The sequence below is a fragment of the Ailuropoda melanoleuca genome, unplaced genomic scaffold (assembly GCF_002007445.2).
Source record: "Ailuropoda melanoleuca isolate Jingjing unplaced genomic scaffold, ASM200744v2 unplaced-scaffold14302, whole genome shotgun sequence".
Lineage (NCBI taxonomy): Eukaryota > Metazoa > Chordata > Mammalia > Carnivora > Ursidae > Ailuropoda > Ailuropoda melanoleuca.
In genome coordinates this window covers 501-2,038 of record NW_023183063.1, presented here as the reverse complement: position 1 = coordinate 2,038, position 1,538 = coordinate 501, and the positions used below count along the sequence as shown (strand labels likewise).

General features: G+C 40.8%; 1 protein-coding gene across 1 annotated transcript; it reads left to right on the top strand.

Moving 5' to 3' along the window:
• The first annotated feature begins 275 nt into the window (after positions 1 to 275).
• On the top strand, positions 276 to 1,214 carry LOC100472402 (olfactory receptor 4P4). The gene has a single exon (XM_002931301.4). It carries the CDS (start codon positions 276 to 278, stop codon positions 1,212 to 1,214), a length of 939 nt encoding a protein of 312 aa, XP_002931347.2.
• Positions 1,215 to 1,538: the final 324 nt, after the last annotated feature.

The following is a 1,538-nucleotide window of genomic DNA, read 5'->3' as shown; positions in this document are numbered from 1 at the left end:
TTTTCAAACACTAAATAAATAAATAAATAAATGCAAATGTTCATAAAAATTCCCAACAATTAGTATGCTCTCAGTAAACATCGTTTGAATAATGATACTGGTCTTAATCCAAAAAGATTCGAGACATTAAGTGCAAAATTTCCTCTGTAGCCTACATATTTTTTCATGTAAAAATACTCCAAAAATTGTGAAACGTACTAATAAAAATGTCTTATGGTCTGCATCATTTCAGATGAATTAAGTTTCTATTGTGTCTCTGGACTCACCTCAACCTCATGGAAAATCAAAACAATGTCACGGAATTTGTTTTCATGGGACTATGGGAAAATAGGCAACTAGAGCTACTGTTCCTTGTCCTCTTTCTGCTCTGCTACCTGGCTGTCTTAATGGGAAACTTCATCATCTTACTCACGATCACCTGCAGCCATCTAATCGAACAACCAATGTACTACTTTCTCTGTCACCTTTCCCTCATGGACCTCTGCTACACGTCCACTGTGGTCCCCAGGCTAATCAGGGACTTAGGCACAGCAAGAAAAAACATTTCCTATAACAACTGTATGACGCAGCTCTTCACTGCCCACTTGCTGGCGGCCGTGGAGATATTCATCTTGGTGTCCATGGCTGTAGACCGCTATGTTGCCATTGTCAAGCCCCTGCACTACATGGTCATCATGAACCGACGGGGGTGTAACGTGTTGGTCTTCGTGGCCTGGGGCGTGGGTTTTTGGCACTCTGTCGCTCTATTGCTCATGGTACTCAGTTTACCTTTCTGTGGTCCTAATCAGATAGATCACTACATATGTGATGTGAAGCCTCTTTTGAAACTGGTGTGCAAAGACATTCATGTTGTTAGTATCTTAGTGATTGCAAATTCAGGAATGGTGGTGGTTGTCATTTTTCTTGTCCTGGTGGCTTCTTACACTGTCATATTATATAATCTTAGGACACACTCCTCTGTAGGGCGACGCAAAGCTCTCTCCACCTGCAGCTCTCACATAATGGTCGTCGTTTTATTTTTTGTGCCCTGTATCTATACTTATGTTCTACCTGCAGGGAGTGAGAACAAGGATAAGGAAAACTCTGTGTTTTACACCGTGATTGCCCCCATGCTGAATCCTCTCATCTATACCCTGAGAAACATGGAGATGAAAATTGCCATGGGGAAGGTGTGGTCTAAAATGGTGCATTCAGAATTCAAGTCAATAGGCTGATTTTCATTGTGCTTTCAATTCTGTGTCCCCAGAGCACTGATCATTTGTGATGATATTATAGAAGACATATAAGCTCTTTGGGGAGCTGGACTCAATAGCCTCTGAAGTTATTATGAGCCATAGAAGCCAGTCATTGTAATTCAGATTGCAATCTGCACTTTGAAGGATCCAATTAGTTCCATGTGTGAGCACTTGGATTTGAGAAACTCAAGAAATACCCTTCCACAACACACCACTGATCAAATCATTGCTCTCTCCAAAAAATGTATATGGAACCCTATTTTCCTTAGAACAGAATCCAATCTTTTCACTTGTTTATCCTAA